The sequence below is a fragment of the Electrophorus electricus genome, chromosome 10 (assembly GCF_013358815.1).
Source record: "Electrophorus electricus isolate fEleEle1 chromosome 10, fEleEle1.pri, whole genome shotgun sequence".
Classification (NCBI taxonomy): domain Eukaryota; kingdom Metazoa; phylum Chordata; class Actinopteri; order Gymnotiformes; family Gymnotidae; genus Electrophorus; species Electrophorus electricus.
The window spans coordinates 1,132,682-1,150,901 of NC_049544.1; the positions used below are offsets into that span (position 1 = coordinate 1,132,682).

The 18,220-nt window shown below is 45.2% G+C and overlaps 2 protein-coding genes across 4 annotated transcripts in view; one reads left to right on the top strand and one right to left on the bottom strand.

Moving 5' to 3' along the window:
• Window positions 1-8,928: 8,928 nt before the first annotated feature.
• LOC113589552 lies at window positions 8,929-12,411 on the top strand. The gene is made up of 3 exons (XM_027029270.2): window positions 8,929-9,012; window positions 10,794-11,130; window positions 11,431-12,411. Exons 2-3 carry the CDS (start codon window positions 10,799-10,801, stop codon window positions 12,155-12,157), a joined length of 1,059 nt encoding a protein of 352 aa, XP_026885071.2. The 5' UTR covers window positions 8,929-9,012; window positions 10,794-10,798; the 3' UTR covers window positions 12,158-12,411.
• A 2,609-nt stretch (window positions 12,412-15,020) lies between these two features.
• Window positions 15,021-18,220, bottom strand: part of cadm4 (cell adhesion molecule 4) — an 82,814-nt gene continuing 79,614 nt past the window's right edge. For all 3 annotated transcript variants that reach the window (XM_035530837.1, XM_027029268.2, XM_027029267.2), the window contains one exon: window positions 15,021-15,768. In XM_035530837.1, the coding sequence (XP_035386730.1) occupies window positions 15,659-15,768 (110 nt within the window). In that variant the 3' untranslated portion in view covers window positions 15,021-15,658. The remainder of the gene's footprint in view (window positions 15,769-18,220) is intronic.

Consider the following 18,220-nt stretch of genomic DNA (forward strand, 5'->3'; position numbering starts at 1 on the left):
CGCGCTACGGGTCAGTCTGTAGTTACACCTCAGCGCCTCGCGGCGTGACGCGCGCTACCGGTTAACTCAGATACCGGTAGCTCGCACAGCTAATACAATGAAAAGCGATCTGGCTACGTTCAGGACTCGATCTAAAAGCGGATAGCATCAATGTATAAAATATGAGTCCTCACTCCACTTGAAAGGCGGATACCATCACATAATGTGTAAAACATGACTTATTACTCCACTTTAGCGCCAGCCACAGCATCGTTAGGGCTCGTGCACTCCAACAGGCGTTATGTAGCCTGTTAGCTAACGATGCGAAAACACAAACGGACAAAACACGAATAAACAGAAACGAGCCTCGGATCACTAGTGTCCGTCACTGGTCAGTGATCTCACCGGCGCTTTGGCCTCAGAGCCGCTACCTCAGGACAAAAGTGAAGCTTTCAACAGCGAAGCTAACCAGGCCTGAGGACGACACTGCATGGGGGCAGCCATTACAACACGTTTATGTTCAAAACCGAGCCCTTATAACTCAACCTTCCCTCCTGTGAGGCGTAAGAGGACATAAGATTAGACGCGTAAATAATTTATAATGCGTTTCGAGCAGATACACCGCTTTAATCGTGCATTTCGAAGAGCAGGAATAAAGACACAACACTACCTTGCTTGTGGATAGCAAAAGAAAGAGGGTACGGCGGGGTTTCCTACCGGTGTTTGCAGGGGCAAATCACGCACATTATCGCGAGATAAGAGCGGCATTGCGCGCCTCCGACAGCATATTCGTGCACGTCTGCGCAGGCAATGTGCAGAGCAGATGTAGTTTATATATATATATATATATATATATATATATATATATATATATATATATATATATATATATATATATATATATATATGCATGGGCTAAATTGTAATATTAATCGTGTGAATGTATGAAGGTCTGTGTGCGTGTGTGTGTGACTGAGTGAGTGAGTGAGCGAGAGAGATTACTTGTATAACTTTTTATATAACTTATAATTATATAACTTCTCCTGAACTATCTGACTTATCAAAAGGTCTAAAATGTGTACCTACAAGGCCACCAATGAAGGTAAGTCCATTACAGATAGTGTTTAAGACTACATGCTCATTTAAATACTTATTCTATACACACGTGACAGCAGAGGAAACCTTGACTTCTCTAAATACACCTCAGGCAGGTCTCCCTGTACACCTCCTACAGGGCAATGTAAAGCATTAGATTTTTATATTAATACCTGTGGAAGAGAAATTAATAACAAATTTAAAACATTAATAATTCTGGACATATCTGCTTATATCTGCTTGTTCCTGCCCAACAGAAATAATATCCCGGTTTCTAGATGACATTTTTCAACCAGTTGTTCAGTCCTTACCTCCATATGTTAAAGACTTCTCACATGTTCTACAGATCCTGGAACACCTGAAAGAACAAACACTAACTGCCAACTCTTTGCTTTTTTCAGTGGACATTAAAAGTTTGTACCCAGTCATCCCTAATGAAGAGGGTTTGAGAACTTTAAAACATGTTCTTGATGAAAGGCCTGAGAAAAGTCCTCCCACAGATGTTCTTTTAAGACTTGTGACTTGTGTTAGCTGTAAATTATTTCACCTTTGACTCCCAGCACCACTCACAGAACAGAAGAGTTAGCATGTGTGCTAAAATGGGGCCACCCTATACAAACCTGTCCTTGGATTTGTTGAGAAACATTTTTTTGAGTGATATTATCAATATTCTGGATCTGTACCCTTAGTGTCTGAGATACACCGATGACATTTTTGGTGTTACTACACGCACATTAGAAAACCTCCAACTGTTCATTTCTTCATTCTCAGAGTTCCTCCCAGCTATTGAATATATGTGGAGTATATCACATCCTGGCATGAGGATCTTATTGGATGTTTCACTGAAATTTGCTAATCCTTGTTTCAATACCACCATCTATTATAAACCTGCAGACTCTTATTCCTACTCACAATACAATTCTTCACATTGCAAGGCCTATAAAAACTCCATCCCTTACTGACAGCTACTGACACTTAAACACATTTGCAGTGAGGATGAAGACATCCACCAGAAAAGTATGGAAATGTGCGACTATCTTCAGAACTGTGGGTTCCCTGAGGAACTGGTAGATGACACCTGTTCGGAGTAGACGCACTGACCTGTATACAGTTTGGTAAGACTACAAGAATCCTCTTGGTTCTGACTTATTATCCTACTAATAAAACAGTGGTTGATATTATACTGAAACACGTCAGAATCCTCCAGGATGATACAGAGACCACGTTGCTTTTAAGGATCCTCCACCAATCTCCTACAGACGAGACAAATACATCAAGGACGTGCTCCTCAAGAGCAAGATGAATGACCGGTCAGATGATTACTGTGGTACTGTAGCCTGTAACCACTCTAGATATGCTACATGTACATTTATTAACACAGCCACTAAAATAACTGGCACTAAAGGATCAGCTATCATCCCCTGTTCCTCATCCTGCATCACTGTGGGAGTTTGTCTACTGTGTTACTGTAAGAGACTTTATACTGGAGAGACCAAGAGAAGACTCACTGATCAGTTTGTTGAACACCTTCAGACCTTCAGAGTTAAGCATTTTAATAGTAATGGACGCTGCTTCAGTGACATATCTGCTAGTCATTGCTATGGCAGCAATGAAGTTAAGAAAATGGGAATTTAGACCCCATGGAAATGAATGTCATGGCTCAAACTTCTACTGTTCCATATATACATTGGTTCCTCCTGACACTAATTCAGAAGCACTTTGCTCGCAGGACCTCTGTCTGAATCGTCCTACAGTACAGTACAGTTACTCTTATAACTGTACACAGCCATCTTCAGTTTACAGTGTGGGGTTTTTGACTGAACATATTACAGTTAGTTCCTGTTAGAATGTTTGTTTTTTGCCATTCAATTTAAACTCATGTTTTCCAATTATATTCCAGGTTGCATAATCCCTCCTAAAAACACACTGTTGGCAGCCTGTAGGTTGACAAAATGTTGGATTTCATTTTTGTTTCATCACCTCTATTTATTTGTCTACATTCATTCTGCTGTCCCCGTTTTGCTCACACATTGTTGAGTGAAGACGCATGGCCACACAGTTGCCAGGAACATTTAACAGAAAAGTGGGAAACTTAAATGTAGTGTCTTCTGTTTGATAAATGAACTGGAGCATGTGGAGAGAACTGTAACCGAGCTTTGGTTTACCCTCTAGATTTGTTTGCATTACAAATGTCACTTTGATATTTTAGGCCGTCATTTCATTACAAATCCCTGATTCTCAAAATGAATGAATTTAAAGTAACATTGGTTTTATGTAAGAAAATATTCTGGGACAATAAATGACTAACTGAAAAATGCCATGTGCGTGTCTGTTCAACAGCCTCTGCACTGCAGAAGCTCCAGGTTCACACAGATGAAGGATGTTGGTGTAATGAGGACACATTAGGTTCACGACCAGAACCAGAATGTTTACTCACGAAGCACACAACCGCTTTTGATGTGCTACAAGGAAACATATTAACACAGCCACTAACATAACGAAATATATATATATAAGCTCTTCCCAGCAGGACTACACTCGTCTGCACAGAGATCTCAGAGGTTGTTCCTGCGGTCTGTTGGAGCCATCCTCCCAGTTTGAGGGTCACAGTCCCCACTGCTCTGATCTATCCATCCTTCCTCTCCGACTTGGCTGGTGTGACTGGCTGGTAAGGGCTCATCCACGATTTTCCCTCCCTCTGTGCTCCTCCTGGATGAAGAAATGATGGAGATCCAGAATCTGATGACTTTCTCTGCACATCACACAACTCCCTGCAGTTTATGCTTGACATGCTAAAACGCAGAGCCAAACCGGATGGAGACGGAGGAAGTGGAGTGGGTTTCGGCACAGCCGGGTAGAACTGGACCTGCGGTATTTGCCCAGATGTCTTGAGGTGATGCAGGAAACAAAGGCCTTGTTGGGCCTTCTTCATAACTGCAGTGCTGTGTGTGTCCTATCTGAGATCCGGCTGACTGGTGTTTCAGGGCACCATTAAGACACTTCTGCTGACCATGGAACCACGAATTTCCAGTGGTGACTTCTCAAATCAACAGTTAACTCCACAGTTTGTGGTGCATTCAATTCCAGACCATAAAACCGGGTTCCTTACTTTCTCCCAGCATGTGGACTGGTTGTTTCAGACGGGACTGACGAGAGAAGTGCCTTCAATGACCTTAAGAAGGTCAACAGAATCACTGCTAGAAGAACAGTCACTGGTGTGAAGTAGGCAGAGAATACAGTACACGGCCCTGTGGGGAGTCAATATCCACAAACCTGTAAAATCTCTATTATGAAAACTGTGAAGGGTCCCAGAGGATATCAGATGTCAATCAATTGGCCTGTATGTGTGAATCATTAAAAAATTCACTTTGTCTGGATTGAAGACTCACTTCATTCAAGCAACACCTGTCAGATTGGGAAACTGAAGGAAAACAGGGAAAATGCAGACCAAAGACCGTCTAATCAAATTAAAGCTAATATTCTAGATATGCGCACTATAGGATCAATTATGAGGAAAACAAAGATGGACCGCACCACCCAGACACTGCCTACACAAGGCTGTCCCTCACAACTTGGGTTAGCATGAGAGTTAGGGTTAGTGTTGGGGTTAGAGTTCGTGTTAGGTTTAGGGTTGGGGCTAGGGCTAGGTTAGGGTTAGTGTTAGGGTTAGGACATCACAGCAAGCAGGGTTAGGGTTAGGTTTCTGTTGGGGTTAGGGATAGTGTGTGTTAGTGAAATATTTTTTATTTCATTCCTGAAATAAAACCACATCACAGCATGTCTGCTTCAGTCTGCTACAAAATCTACAGACTGGGAGAAACTTAAGTTTTTAGCAAGACAATGATGCCAAACACAATGCCAAAGAAACACCATGTCTGAACAACAAAAAGTGAAACATTCTACAGTGGAGAAGTTAGAGCCCAGACCACCGTACACACACACACACACACTCACACACTCACACACACACTCACACACACACACACACACACACACACACACACACACACACACACACACACTCTCTCACACACACACACACACACACACACACACACACACACGTGATGGGGACATGTCCCTAGTGTCGCCAGCATAAATTATGGCAGGAGTTCTGTTGTTGTTACAGGAGCTTTCAACATAAAACAGTATCATTGAATATATGGTATAGCCACAAGATCTTTGAGAAATATAAACAACAGAGCACACGCTTTTACTTCTAGATGTTTATTTTAACATAATAGTGTTTTTACCCTTTTGGTACTATGAACTGATCACAGGAGAATCAAATGAGTGAACTGATAATTAATAATCAGTTCTTCTCTTTCCTGTAATGGTGGGTCTTTGCAAAAAATAGAACATGTAGTACACAAATTAGAAAAAATTGACAGTAAACCTGTGACATTTAAACAAATGAAGCTATATACAGAATAATTACAAAAACCTGTGACATTTAAACAAATGAAGCTATATACAAAATAATTACAAAAACCTGTGACGTAATTAAGATGCCCTTGCTTCATATGGATGGAACAACTGAAATTATGAGCGTCCTCACGTTTTCAACACAATTTCCGCCTCATTAAGCTCTTTTAAAGACTTGCTGAATTTTCTGAATGTTTTGTTTCCCCCGCTGAGTAACAATAGATGGAACAATGGTCCAGTCGAAATGAGCTACAGCACAAGACCTTCATCTCAAATGCTGCTCGCAGTTTCTCACAGGAGTTTTTCATTTTCTTTTCATTCTGTCTCTAAAGTCTTTTCTTTCCCTATGGCACCCAGCCATTGTGGGGTTTATTTAAAAGACCGTTATAAGAATGCGTGTGTGTGTGTGTGTGTGTGGGGGGGGGGTGTTGGGGAGACAATGTCAGAACTTGTCATTTCATTGAGCTTCAGTCTGCATGCTACACCATACAGAACCAGGTGTGTGGTAGCAGTACAGAACTGTGCCTGGGGTAGCAGTACAGAACCAGGCATGGGGTAGCAGTACAGAACCAGGCCTGGGGTAGCAGTACAGAACCACACCAGGGGTAGCAGGACAGAATTGTCCTTGGGTAGCAGTACAGAACCAGGCCTAGGGTAGCAGTACTGAACCACACCTGGGGTAGCAGTACAGAACCAGGCCTGGGGTAGCAGTACAGAACCACACCCAGGGTAGCAGTACAGAACCACACCCGAGGTAGCAGTACAGAACCACACCCAAGGCAGCAGTACAGAACCACACCTGGGATAGCAGGGGCATGGCCGAACGTCGTCTGCAGGGTGGAGAGATGGCATGAGTGGGCCAGTGGGAGTCTGAAATCTCTCTGTGTGTTGGCACCTGTGTGTTATTAATGGCAGCTTCCGCGTATGTCCTGAATTCTGAGACACAGACTCAGAAAACAGAAAGTCACCAGAAGAAAGCTGTAAACTTTTGTTTTTGTGTGTGAGAACATACAGGAACGCTGCGTCCCTCCCCAACCTCCCTGACCCAGGGTAGATACACAAGGTCTTTTCTCAAAGGACTTCACTTAAGAGCCTGTTAAGATTAAATCAATGTACGCACAACAGTAAATGAAAATCAATAAACTAATATCACTCAATCGATATTGATACGGCCGACACAACTTCTGTCCTTGTTGGAATGTTATACAAGTCCTGAACTGATTGTAGTGAAATTCTGGGCAATTCCTCAGACAGTCCCTGTGGTCTCTGGGAGAAGGAACGGATCGAAGTTCACTTCGTGTTCTGCACTCCACGATTTCCCACACAGGTTTAACATTTCAGTCTGTAGACTCAGGAGATATTTGACTACATCGCAGTGAAACAGTGTCTAATTCTACAGCAGCAACTTTGAGGGAATTATTATCAAGCATTTTATGACTGCATGGAGCAATAATCTGACTTAATGACTCCCACGAGACGGCTGCCTATACAGGTCATGGATTCATCATGTATTTCCACCATGTTCTGGGAACAAACATCTTGTGTTGACTTTCAATTTATTTCATGTTTACATATTTTTGATTATGTGATATTAAGACAGAGGATTAGCTCTGTCACTCTGTACTGACCTGATGTGTATAATAACCCTGAAGGTATTAACATGTGGTTCAGGTCTTCTCTCTGATCCAGACATGGTCAAACGTGTAGACAGCTGGCTACGAGTCTACACCTAAGAGAGGGCACCACGTGGACAGATGCATCAATATCAACCTTCAAGGACTCAAAAGTGTGAGGCTTTGACCAAGAATGCAAGATGGTTTCAGCCTCCTGGGGTCTAAAGGTATGAGACAAGGTCTGTGGATGAGACAAGGATAACAGAGCTAATGTATTTTTTGTTTGTTCAAGAGTAAACATTATGTGGTCAGACCTTCCTGTTTGTTGTTGTTCTCTTTGTTTACATAATCAACTTTCACTAATAATATTAGGCTATGTGAAAAGCATGGCTGTGAATTCTTGGGATAAATGACGAAAGGGTGTGGCATTCGCTGGGGAGCTTCCTCCACCCTCTTCAGGACTAATATCACCCTAATATAACTAATATCACCCTAACATGACTAATATCACCCTAATATGACTAATATCACCCTAACATGGCTAATATCACCCTAACATGACTAATATCACCCTAATATAACTAATATCACCCTAACATGACTAATATCATCCTAACATGACTAATATCACCCTAATATAACTAATATCACCCTAACATGGCTAATATCACCCTAATATAACTAATATCACCCTAACATGACTAATATCACCCTAATATAACTAATATCACCCTAATATAACTAATATCACCCTAACATGGCTAATATCACTCTAACATGACTAATATCACCCTAATATAACTAATATCACCCTAACATGGCTAATATCACCCTAATATAACTAATATCACCCTAACATGACTAATATCACCCTAATATAACTAATATCACCCTAACATGACTAATATCATCCTAATATGACTAATATCACCCTAACATGACTAATATCACCCTAATATAACTAATATCACCCTAACATGGCTAATATCACCCTAATATAACTAATATCACCCTAACATGACTAATATCACCCTAATATAACTAATATCACCCTAACATAACTAATATCATCCTAATATGACTAATATCACCCTAACATGGCTAATATCACCCTAACATGACTAATATCATCCTAATATGACTAATATCACCCTAACATGACTAAATCTCCCTAATATAACTAATATCACCCTAACATGACTAATATCACCCTAATGTGACTAATATCAATATGACTAATATCATCCTAATTTGACTAATATCAACATGACTAATATCAATTTAATGACTAATGTCACCCTAATAGGACTATCACTCTAACATGACTAATATCACCCTAATATGACTAATATCAACATGACTAATATCACCCTAATATGACTAATATCACCCTAATATGACTAATATCAACATGACTAATATCAACATGACTATTATCACCCTAATATGACTGTCACCCTGATATGACTAATATCACTCTAACATGGTTAATATTCCCCTAATATCAACATAATATGAATAATATCATTCATATATATATATATATATATATATATATATATATATATATATATATACACACACACACACACACACACACACAGACACATCAGTTATAGAAGTTATAAAACTGCCCCCCGCCCCCAACTTGTGTGCATGTGTCTGGTGCCCACTCACCGTGGCAACGCTGCCCTTTGCGCCTGTCTAATGGGAAGGACAAGACTACTCTCATATTGACATATTGACATGTTTACACAGGCTTCAGGAGCAGGTGGACGGAGTCGGTCTATGAAAGTTCGTTTATTCAGCCGCACAGCCGCAGACTGACAGACAGGTTTAAGCCGAGGAAAGATACACTCCAAACACTGTGGACACACATCCACCTGCTCCACCGTATCAGGTAATTCCCTTCATGCCGTCACGCGCGTGTCTTCAACACACACTCTGTTGTATCACACGATTATCGTGTTTTTGATTTAATGTTCTCCATTCGGGTTTTGTTCTAAGCACAAGCCTTATGAAGTGGGGTGCCACTGTGTGTGATTTGTCATTTAGTATCAACGGGAAAAACACTCTGTTAGTCTTTCAGTCTTTTGATCTGCTGGAGTTTTGGTACTTGTTACTGTGTTTATACCTCTTGCCCTGATCTTCTTCCAGTTTTCTGAACTCTCATCTGATCTCTTATTGTGTACTGACTAAGTGGTAATTATGTGTGATTGCAATCTTCATATGGGGATAGGAAGTGTGTCTTTAAGGCTGTCCTGTCCACACTGGACTCTACTGTTCTTACTCAGAAAGTCTTAGAAGACACTTGAGTTTAATCACACCGTAAATCTAATTCTGAGTTTGGCGTTGATGTTACCAGGGTAACCTCCAATCAATATGGGCAAGGCTGTGTCTGGACACAGTCGTACCACATCTATGTCTCACACCATAGACTGTGTCCAGTCATCTATGTCTCACACCGTTTACGGATGATAAAAGCTTTCCGGTGTGTGAACTGTGCTATTTTCCATATGAGAGATCAGATCAGGGGTTTAAATATGTCAGTACACATCAAACTCAATTAAAGATGTCACAGTACGTCAAAAGGCTTCACACCATGAAGCACCGTCTTAGATGTCGATGTTTATTCCAAAGTTCAGGAGACAGAGATCCAGAGAATATTAGACAGCCAGACACTAAACCCAGAGAGACTAAACCCAGAATGCTTGCTTAGTCTGGCCAAAACATTTCAGTTCATTTTATGTCATATTTCATGATTTGTAGTAATGTATTTCAATAACATACAATACTTGTCATGTAAATCATTTCTTTCAGCCTTTGGACTCAAAATGCAAGGTGCTATATAAACAAAGATTACTATTACCTAAGAAGCTGCCATCTTTTATTGTAAACAGTAATCTGCACAGATTTGACACCCCCTGCTGTACGCTGACCACGGACCACGCATCGCTTCCCTAATTAAAAGCTCCTTGGAGAATCCAGTCCAACAAACTATGGCATGGATGTGTTGGTCCTTACTGCTCTCTGAGCAATAATTAATTCTATAATTATATAACAGAATAAGTAGAATTGATTAGCTGTTTAATTAATTGTGTAGAGACCCAGGAGTCACAGTAGGGGCAGAAGCGAAGCGTGAGGACTTGTGTGGTTGCTGATGAGATATTCCAGATAATCAATTTAGGAGAGAGGTGAGACACATGGGAGGTGGCGGCCCCGAGCCGGCCCCGCCTACACCCCGAAGAGCAGAGCTGGCCCCTGCCGTCCTCGTTACAATGAAATGCTCACAGATTTTCCAAAACCAGTTACTGTTATTAGACTGTTGGAAAGGTCGGACTTATTACGGTAAGCAGGCGGGTGGCATACCGAAGAGCCCTGCAGTGTGTGTGTGTGTGTGTGTTCTTACTGGCAGCCTGTGGCGTGAGTGTGTACTAAAAGCCCCCCTGCGGAAGCCACGTGGGGGTGAGTGCGTGCGTGACTGCTGTGGATCCGGCTGTGACGGACAGCAGAAACAAGGCTGACCTTTAATCGGTCAGGCAGGAACACCCCCCGCCCTCCCTGAAAGTGCCCCATTGCTTCTATTGCTCCACATCTCCAGTTAGCCGGCCTCCTGCGTCCCTTTCGCCCCTCCCGTGGTTCCTGACCTTGCCACTATGCTCCGCTCTCCTCTGTCTCCAGGCACCATGCGGTTGATGTGGCTCTTCTCCCTGACCCAGAGCGTGCTGTCCGTGGCCGTGATCGTCGTCAGCGTCAGGCTCTGCAGGAAGGGTGGGACCGGGGCGTCTCCGGGGGGCGGCGCCGTGACCGCCTGCCTGAGGAGCTGCCTGGGCTGGGCGGGGGCAGTCGGAGCGGCCGTGAACGTGCCCGTCGACGTGCTGCTCAACATGCGGAGCCCCCAGTGCCTGTATGTGTGCATCACGCTGGTGTGCTGCCCCCTGCTGGTCAGGCAGTTCACAGTGGGGTTACAGCTCCTGCTCACTGTCGATGCTCACCTGCAGTGGCGACTGGGACACAGGTGAGGCTCTGTGCGTGACTGGAGGTTTCAGATTCCGTAAGCCACGTTTTTTTGAGTGACATCGACATTACTTAATTCATGTTACTGCATCAACATTAAGCCCCAAACTGAAAAAGCGTGTTTAAAAAAAAAAAAAAAAAAAAGATTTAAAAAAGTGGTTATTCGATTCCTTTAAGGTCTGTAAACACTTTAATGGCTCTGCTGGTTTGACCCAAACTGTCAATAATAAGTAATGGATCCTCAGTACTGTTCGGTCCAGAACGAGGCTCAAGATCCATCCTGTGTTCATGGTTCTTCCAGATATACACGCCTGGTGAGGCGTCAGCAGGCGCTGTGCCTGGTCCTCCTCGTCTGGGTCGCCTCCGTGGTTACCGCCTTCTCCCAGTTCATCGTCTCCAACTCGCCCGACACTTGGGCGGAGGAGGACTCAGTGGGGCTGGGCCTGGAAGGTGGGTCTAATCACACCTCCCCCCGGCCCCCTCCCAGGGTCCCGCACCCACAGGATCGCTCGGTCATCGGCAAGTACCTACCCTATGCCGGCTTCCTCTCCAAGTTCGTCGTGAAGGACCTGCAGAACTTCACGTACGAGGAGCTCCACGGCAACCACTGGGCCGTGTGCGCCCCGGACGCCGTCCTCGACGCGGCCTTCTTCGTCGGCGTCTACGCTGTCGCCGTCTTCCTCGTCCCACTGCTCGTCCTCCTGGCTGCCTACCTGGACCTGGCGTGCACGCGGCAGAAGACACCCCCCGGCCGTTCCCGTTCTCTGGCTCTGTCCCTCTTACTCCTCGTCCTCCTGTGTCTGCCCCTCCACACCACCCACGTCCTGCGCCTCCTCGTCCCCGCCAGCCGAAGACCCGTCTGGGCCACCCTGACGGCCACCCTCCTCTTCCAGGCCTACGGCTTGGTTCCGCCGCTCCTATTCACCCCGGAGACAACCATCTCCTCAAAACTGAAGCCAGTGGGCTCACCTGCAGAGTTCTGTCCACCTCGGCAAACACCAAAAGCCCAGACGCCAGATGATGTGTAGAACAAGGACAGTGAGACTTTGCTCTATCACAACAGTAATGTGTTTGTAATTGTTCACCATGTCAGCTACACGAAAATTATGCACATGCTCCTTTTCAGCTATTCAGAATGATTGTAATTTTCCAGTCAGTTGAAATAGCCAAATTAGTATCCATGACAACCACCTCCAGTATTAATAACAGCATTGTCCTAATCCCAAGATTTACAGGCTACATACATAGGAGTAGTCATGAGCTCTGATCTGGCTAAGTTTAATTAAACCTACTGTAATAATAATAATATCTGGCAAGAAAAGTGTCAATATTGTATTCAACACAGTTAACCTCTCAATTGTGCAGACTTCATTGCGATTTGATTAAACAAGTATTTCTTAAGCACGGCTGGAATTAAATGCACAGCTCCGACTAATTGCGTTCTTCTGTTTGCCTGCTGGCGCCCGAGCTGGCGAAAAACGACCGTCAGATATTCAAATCGCACGCGAGTCTCTGCTCCTTTTCGTGCTCATTTAGCCGCACTCCTTCTCGAGCTCACTTTCATGCGTGCAAATCTCCAGCCGAGACACCCTTTGGTCCCACGCGTCTCATATCTCCGCGCCACGAGAGGTATTTCCTTTCGTCTGACGCTTCCGTTGCTCCCCCTCTCTCTTTGAAAGTGTTTCTTCCTCGGTGAAGTGGTCGGCTACGCAAGGCCCTTGCCACGGCGCCTTATTGAAAAGGTGAGAGGAAGACGCAGCGGTGGGTCCTCTCCGCTTGAAAGGGGCTTTTTGTTTCCCGGCGACAAGGCCGGCTGTCGCCGTTCGGGTCGATTTGGAGTGTTTTCTCACGGCCCAGCTACCGTGGATGTGGCTGCTCCGAAGTGCACAGCCGCACTCTTGTGCTGTGTGTGTTTTTTCCATCTGCCCGTGACATCGCCGCTCATAGCTGAGGTCTCGGTAGCCTCAGAACTCAAATACGATGAATTTTAACTTCGGGGCGCGCGAGGTATCCAGATTACCTCCGAATTACCGGAAAAACAGCACAGGTTTATGTCAGTACCCGTGAGCCGAAGTAACCCAGACGCATGAACTCCCCATGCACACGGTGGTCAGGTCATCTTATATATGGTAACATTTTTATAACATCCATTTCTTCAGCGGATTAATTGTGCTCTTCGCAGCGCCTCTCTCCGTTCCTGTGCACGATGCCTCATTCGGTTGCTCGTGCAGCACACGACGCTTATGGTCGCGCTTATAAGGAGCCTTCCCATCGTACATCTCTCTCACGCGGCTGATGGATGCGTGCGAAGCCTGTACCGGGCTCAGGCACGCGGCCTCCGCCTCCGCCCGCCGTTTGACGATCACTCTTGGTGACAGGCCTTCCGCCGCGCGCTCCGGCGTCGCCGGAGGACAGACGCATAGATCAGCGACAACGCGGAGGCCCTCCGCCAGCTTTTATGTCCCAAACTCGGCGAGTAATAAATATTCCCAGCATCTTTCCGACAAAATCGCGTATTGATTGCGTGGAAACAACGGACGGTATTATGGTGCCGTTTTCCACAGCTGCTGTCAGTGAGAGAGCGTGTGTGTGTGTGTGAGAGAGAGAGAGAGAGAAAGAGGGGATGAGAGAGCGCGCGGCTGTGTGCTTCCTTTTCTTCTCCCAATCATCTTTATGATTCATCAGCTCTTCTATATTCATTCTTTCATCTAGCGTTCATTTTATCTCTCTTTTGCCGCAGTCTCACCTGATTTAAATGCCCCTCTGCCCCCTCCCGTCCTTCTTTTTATAGCCACCTGTAAATGCATCACTCACTCACAAGGTCTCGTCCTCTCTCTCTCTCTCTCTCTCTCTCTCTCTCGTTTCTAACAGCTTTCTCCAAAGCACTCAAGACAAGCCACTGACGGAAGGTTCTTCCAAGTGTTTTATTTTGTCGTGCTCAGTATCTTTCCCCTATAAAGAAACACAGTTAGCTATATCAACAGCAACGTGGGAACCATAAAAAAATCAGCGCGGGTGAAGGACAACGAGGAAGAGACGAAGACAAAGATGCACGCAGACAAAGACGGAAAAGAGAAAGGGTAGAAGAGAATGAAAGAGAAGAGACAAAAAACGTGGGAAGTACACTTTTAAACATTTATAATAATAATAATAATAATAATAACTAATAAAAAACAAGGTATAAGAAATGAAATTTATATTTATATTTATATATCATTTTTTTACTCATTTTATTTTTTTTTAAAGATCACTCAACAGTATTTTGTTCATTTCTGTACTTCTAGGCTAATATTCTGTGTTAGTATAATAGCAATAATTACTCGGTAATGCACTCAAAAGTAAATCATTTGTGTTCAGTTCTTAAAAGATTCATTTAATTTACGTGACATTTTTATACAAATAATGACTTAAGAGATATGTTTCATTGTGTCAGTGTGTGCCTGTTCATGTGTGTGTGTGTGTGTGTGTGTGAGAGAGTGTGAGTGAGTGTGTGTGCTCTGTGTGTGAGTGTGAGTGTGTGTGTGAGTGTGTGCGTGAGAGTGTGTGTGCGCGCGCTGTGTGGAGTGTGTGTGTGCGCTGTGTGGAGTGTGTGTGTGCTCTGTGTGTGAGTGTGAGTGCTGTGTGTGAGTGTGTGTGTGAGTGCTGTGTGTGTGAGTGTTTGTGTGTGTGTGTGTGTGTGCTCTTTGTGTGAGTGTGTGGTGTGTGTGTGTGCTCTGTGTGTGTGTGTGTGTGCTCTGTGTGTGAGTGTGAGTGGTGTGTGTGTGTGTGAGTTTGTGTGAGTGTGGTGTGTGTGTGTGTGTATGTGTGTGAGTGTGTGTGCTCTGTGTGTGAGTGTGTGTGAGTGCTGTGAGTGTGGTGTGTGTGAGTGAGTTTGTGTGTGTGAGTGTGGTGTGTGTGTGAGTTTGTGTGTGTGAGTGTGGTGTGTGTGTGAGTGTGTGTGTGTGTGTGTGTGTGTGTGAGTGTGTGTAATATTCTGTCTTTGCATTCAGCTCATCACTTTCCTTGTTCTAGTTGTCAAGTCCCAGTCCTTCCAGTGTGAGAGACACTTCACTGTAATTCAGCATCTGCCTCACACCTCCACATTATAATGGCCTAATGACTGAGGTGGTGGGTAGACAGGTGGGGACAGAGAGAGAAACAGCCTGAGAGAGACGATCAGAGACTACAGCTGTACCCAGCAGGCTTCAGAAGTGTGTGTGTGTGTGTGTGTGTGTGTGTGTGTGTGTGTGGTAGGTTCCAGTAGGTGGGGAGGGGCAGCTGTAAATCCTTTCTAGCGAGAGACACGAGGCCCTCGTAGCTGTCGTCTGATTAGTTGATTTGGATTGGGCTCAGTGACCGGACCGCTTTGGAGGTTTGGAGCCCGGCTGGGCCTGAACGCCTGCAGGGTGACGGTGACTCTGCCTCCTTCTCATGGTTTAGCAGGGAGAGTGAGTTTGTGTGAGTGTGAGTGTGTGTGTGAGTGTGTGTGTGTGTGTGTGTGTGTGTGTGGGCAGCTGTGGTGTATGCTCCGTAGCGATCCACTAGGGCTGTTACAGTAGATACTCCTTCTTGCCCTGACTGGTGTCGTTTCCGTTGAGAAACGCTTCCTGTACCTCCCCGTGCTCATCAAGGCCACTCGCCTCATGTGTCAGATATGATCCTGGAAAAAGAGAGGGAGAGAGAGAGAGAGAGAGGGAGAGGGAGAGAGAGAGAGAGAGAGAGAGAGAGAGAGAGAGAGAGAGAGAGAGGAGAGAGAGAGAGAGAGAGAGAGAGAGGGAGAGAGGGCGGGGGAGGAGAGAGGCGGGGGGGGAGGAGAGAGGCGGGGGGGGGAGAGAGAGAGATCATCACATCTTAATTATAGAGCTGAAACTATTAATAATACAATCTGTTGCTGGTTTAATAAATTGTTTAATCATACTTTTTTTAATGGTAACTTTATTTCCAGCATTAAATGTTTTATCATCAATGTGCACAAAGCTCTTTTAAGAAAATATGAATATTTATGCTACAACTTATAGGTACAAAACTGTGAAAGTTGTGGGTAGCTTTTCTCCAGTGTAAGGGATTTTCTGTCTTGCCAAAGGGCTTCTCTGTGAAGTCTGAGCCTCTCTAAAGAGTTTTAACCTCTCGTTCAACCAACGATGGGTCATGGGATTTTCTCTTGACGAGAAATTCTACCTGTAAACACCTTGACCAAACGCATGCCTGGTATTACTGCCAAAGAAACGCAAAATCAGACTTAAAACAACAACAAAAAAATCTCTCAGAAACCTGGTCCTGGCTATAGGATTCTCAATAAAACCCCCTGGCACTCACTAGTCTTTCAAATAGAGTAGTTTCAGATACAACAAAGTTCTCCACTCTGTGGGTTTCCTGCAGTCAGCCTTTCTGGAGGATGTTAGTGGCGAAGGATACCAGAGGCATGTATAACGATCCTGTTCGTTCAGGTGGTGCGCGATGGTCATGTGCTTCCTGCACATGTGCTTCCTGCAGCTGTTTAAAGCTCCTAAAAGACTTCCATGTACTTCACGTTTGTTCAATCACGCTTTTCACCGATGCCTTCTCCAACGTACTTCCAACCCTTTTTCTCCTTGAAGAGACACTGCTAGCTACGCAGCAACATAACAGACAATGCAAAAGCCATTAAATGGATAATGCAATGACTTGCCCATCTGTTAACCGCCGACGTTATCGACGTATTGCTGCACCATCTTTCTTGTCCAATACCGATATTCACAACACAGGTTAAAAATTCATCCGTTAAAAATTCAAGCCTCTTTTTTCCCCAAACTAGAAATCCAAATTTAATGGTCAACTTGGCATGTCCGCCATCAACCACAAATCAAAAAAGCCTCGAATGTTATTCAGCGGGCTTTACGAGAGCAAGAGGGAGACAGACACAGGCGGAGACGGGTGTGTCTCCTGCCGGTCCGGACGCAGCCGTCCGGAGGGCTCCGTCATGTCTGATGCATGAGCTGTCACTCGGAACGTCCGTCCAGGTCCAGGACGAGAACGACCTGGGGCTCCTCGGCAGTCTCGTACGCCCGCGTCCACACCGTCTGACCCCAAAGCGTCCCCTCGTCCAGCCCCGTTAGTGCTGAGCCACGATGACTGGGGCTTCCCCCTCCCAAAGCCGTCATGGGGGGGCAGACATGAACAATGTTAAGTCCTAATTAATCACAAATTAATTGGATGTACAATCATTAGTTAACACTGTTCTGTGCGTAGGAAGCAGACCAGCGGGGCCACATAACCTTTTTGCTCCGCGCTGTTACAAGTCGCATCCACCAAACCCGGATGGAGGCTTCATTAAAAAAGCAATCTTGCGTGGGGACCTTCTGTCTCCCGATGAGGTCATTAAAAAGAAGAAAAAGAAAAACCCCGACGTGCATGCAGGCAGACAGGGTCAAGACCGCTTTTTAAAGCCATTTCTCTGCCTGCTGATTAATAACCGACCTGTGAGCTCGTCAGCCAACCCAAGGTTAAAAAAAATGTCTTCTGATTCCTTGCTGATAGGCTGACAGCTAGACTGATGAGTGGGCTGTCCAACACTGAGCCAGGGACCACCGGCCCGTCCCACGGCGTGGGAGCTGTTATCAGGCGTTATCTTCCTTGGCACAAGGCTGCCACGAGGACAGCCGGGAAACAAGGCAAGGAAAGTAAAGCATTTCAGAGAGCTTGAGGACCAACACGGGCAACTAAAGGGGCTTTAAACCTGCCAAGACCCCCCGTTCCTGCGTGCCCCGTTCCTGCGTGCCCCGTTCCTGCGTGCCCCGTTCTTGCGTGCCCCGTTCTTGCGTGCCCTGTTCCTGCTCTCCCGGCAGTGGGGAGAGAGGTGTCTCAGCAGTGTTGGGAGAACGAGACTCCCCCGGGTGTCTCTCTTCGCCTCTGTGATGCTCCACCCTTCTCCTCCTGAGCCACACTCCATCTCTTCATCCTCACATCCCACTCCTCCTCATCGGCCCCGTTCCCTGCGAGCCTCCTCGGGGTTCCTCACCTCCTCCTCGCGAGCTGCGTTCTCTAGCCGCGGCTCCACTTTTCAGGAACTTGCAGTAGATTTTGTTCCTGGTTGTTCTACTCCAGACTCGAGACTGTTTTTGCCTTTAGGTGTT

Excerpts from the sequence above, each read along its gene's own strand:
- LOC113589552 (XM_027029270.2), top strand. The coding sequence starts at position 10,799 with ATGCGGTTGATGTGGCTCTTCTCCCTGACCCAGAGCGTGCTGTCCGTG. Across the intron at positions 11,131-11,430 it reads CAGTGGCGACTGGGACACAG|ATATACACGCCTGGTGAGGC; the intron begins GTGAGGCTCTGT and ends TGGTTCTTCCAG.